At 41.2% G+C, this 1,910-nt stretch overlaps 1 protein-coding gene across 1 annotated transcript; it reads right to left on the bottom strand.

Annotated features, from left to right (window-relative positions):
- Positions 1-607: 607 nt before the first annotated feature.
- OXGR1 (oxoglutarate receptor 1) lies at positions 608-1,603 on the bottom strand. The gene has a single exon (XM_085620497.1). The coding sequence runs from the start codon at positions 1,571-1,573 to the stop codon at positions 608-610; it is 966 nt and encodes a 321-aa protein (XP_085476623.1). The 5' UTR covers positions 1,574-1,603.
- Between the last annotated feature and the right edge of the window lie 307 nt (positions 1,604-1,910).

The following is a 1,910-nucleotide window of genomic DNA, read 5'->3' as shown; positions in this document are numbered from 1 at the left end:
CTCCAAAGTCAGTCCTGGAGGGCCCATCCATACCAGACTTTTGGCACATCCCCAATTACATACATGTCAAAATCTTAACAGTCTGGCATGGATCTAGCACTCCAGGACTGACTTTGGAGAACCATTCACTAGTGAAATGTCTGGCAGGTTCTAAATGACACCGTTGGTGAGGATAGTAATATATTTATAGTGTAGAAGTAAGATGCTCTTGGCATCAACTAACTTGCTTGAGAGAAAATGAGGAACAAGATGCATGTTAAACATGGCAAACTGAAAAATTACTGGGCGATCTTAAATCCCACAGAAAAAAAACACATTGTGCCTTTCTGATTTTGGTTAAAATCCTTATGTGTCAACCTGGACAACTAAACTGCTAAATCAAGCAATCTATATGACCTTCACGGTTTGTGTGAAAGCACCCTAAATACACAATACTTATAATAAATTCTTATGTCACTCATAAAACATAAAAAAATATTAAAAATTATTTTTCCCAAAAGAGGTGTACAATAAATACAGGTTGCTAAAGTCGATATTAACGAATATATAAATATTTCAATTCAATCAAAATTAAAAAGATAAACACTGTCGTCTCACCAAAATATAACTATGATGTAGTGACTGCATCTGTATTACTCACTGTCTGCTCTACATAGGTAATTTGTTTACACCCGCACACAGAGAGGATTGCCTGCTGGAAATTGTCTCCGACTGCAACATAAAGCAGTAAATTGCCAAATGTATTTAGAACTGCTATGGGTCTAGAGACTATGTAAGCAGAGTTAATGTGGTTTCTGACCTCACAGCTCACTGGGTGTATCTGTGTTTTGATGCGAGCAATCCTGAGAATGTGGAAAGGCAGGAAGCACAAATAGAACACAACGAGGAGGATGGCCACTAGTCTGCGGGCCTTCCTCTTAAATGCATCGTTCGTATAAGGTCCACAAGCCAAACTGCAAATGATCCTTGTGTAACAAAAAGTCACGATGACCAAAGGCAGGAAAAAGACGAGTGCTGTCAGGAGCCAGTTATACCACTGGACTGTCTCCAGCCTGGCAGAGCTTGCAAAGTCCAGACAGATGGCAAGTCCTTCCCTCTCTGTGGATTCGATCACAAGGCCCATTGGAAGCACAGCCACCAGGGCTACCACCCACACCCCCACACAAGCAACAATAGCCCACTTCTTTTTATGAATGTGATGGTATCTCATGGGGTGAACAATGGCGAAGTAGCGGAACACACTGAAGCAGGTGAGAAAGAGGATGCTGGCATAGAGGTTGAAGTTGAAACTGAAGCGGATAAATTTGCACATGAAGTTCCCAAAGTCCCAGCTCATCTCGTTGGCATAGTAGTAGATCAGGAAGGGAAGGCTTGTCAAGTACAGGAGATCTGTGATGGCCAAGTTCAACATGATTATGAGGCTGCTTCTCCAAGGTCTCATCTTGAAAAGATACACGCCAATGGCGATAAAGTTCCCCGGAAACCCTACTAAGAAGATGATCCCGTATAAAGTGGGAAGGTAGTACTTTGTCAGAAAGGCATCTGTAGTGGAACAGTTTTCAGCATCCTGCATGCTTCTTGGCACAGTGGTGAGGTTCTGCCAGTCTTCGGGCAACTGGGTGTTCGCCATTTTCTGAAAACTTTAAACAAACAAAGTAAAGAAGTAAGGGGCACTGAGACTGGTAAGGACCACAAAGATAGGTTGTGAAATCACAGTGCGTAAGCAGTCTTAATGAAGGTTTGTCAGCGATAACAATACCACATTCAACCATTCAATAAGTCAAAGCTCATTCACAGAAAAATAGTAAAATGCTTCAAAAACACTCAGAGATTTGTAATAATTGAACAGAAAATAACAATTAGAAGAAATAATAACCGAAGCTTCTCTCTTGCATATGCCATTTCAGTGA

The sequence above is a fragment of the Triturus cristatus genome, chromosome 8 (genome assembly GCF_964204655.1).
Source record: "Triturus cristatus chromosome 8, aTriCri1.1, whole genome shotgun sequence".
NCBI lineage: Eukaryota > Metazoa > Chordata > Amphibia > Caudata > Salamandridae > Triturus > Triturus cristatus.
This window is presented reverse-complemented; position numbering and strand designations above follow the sequence as displayed.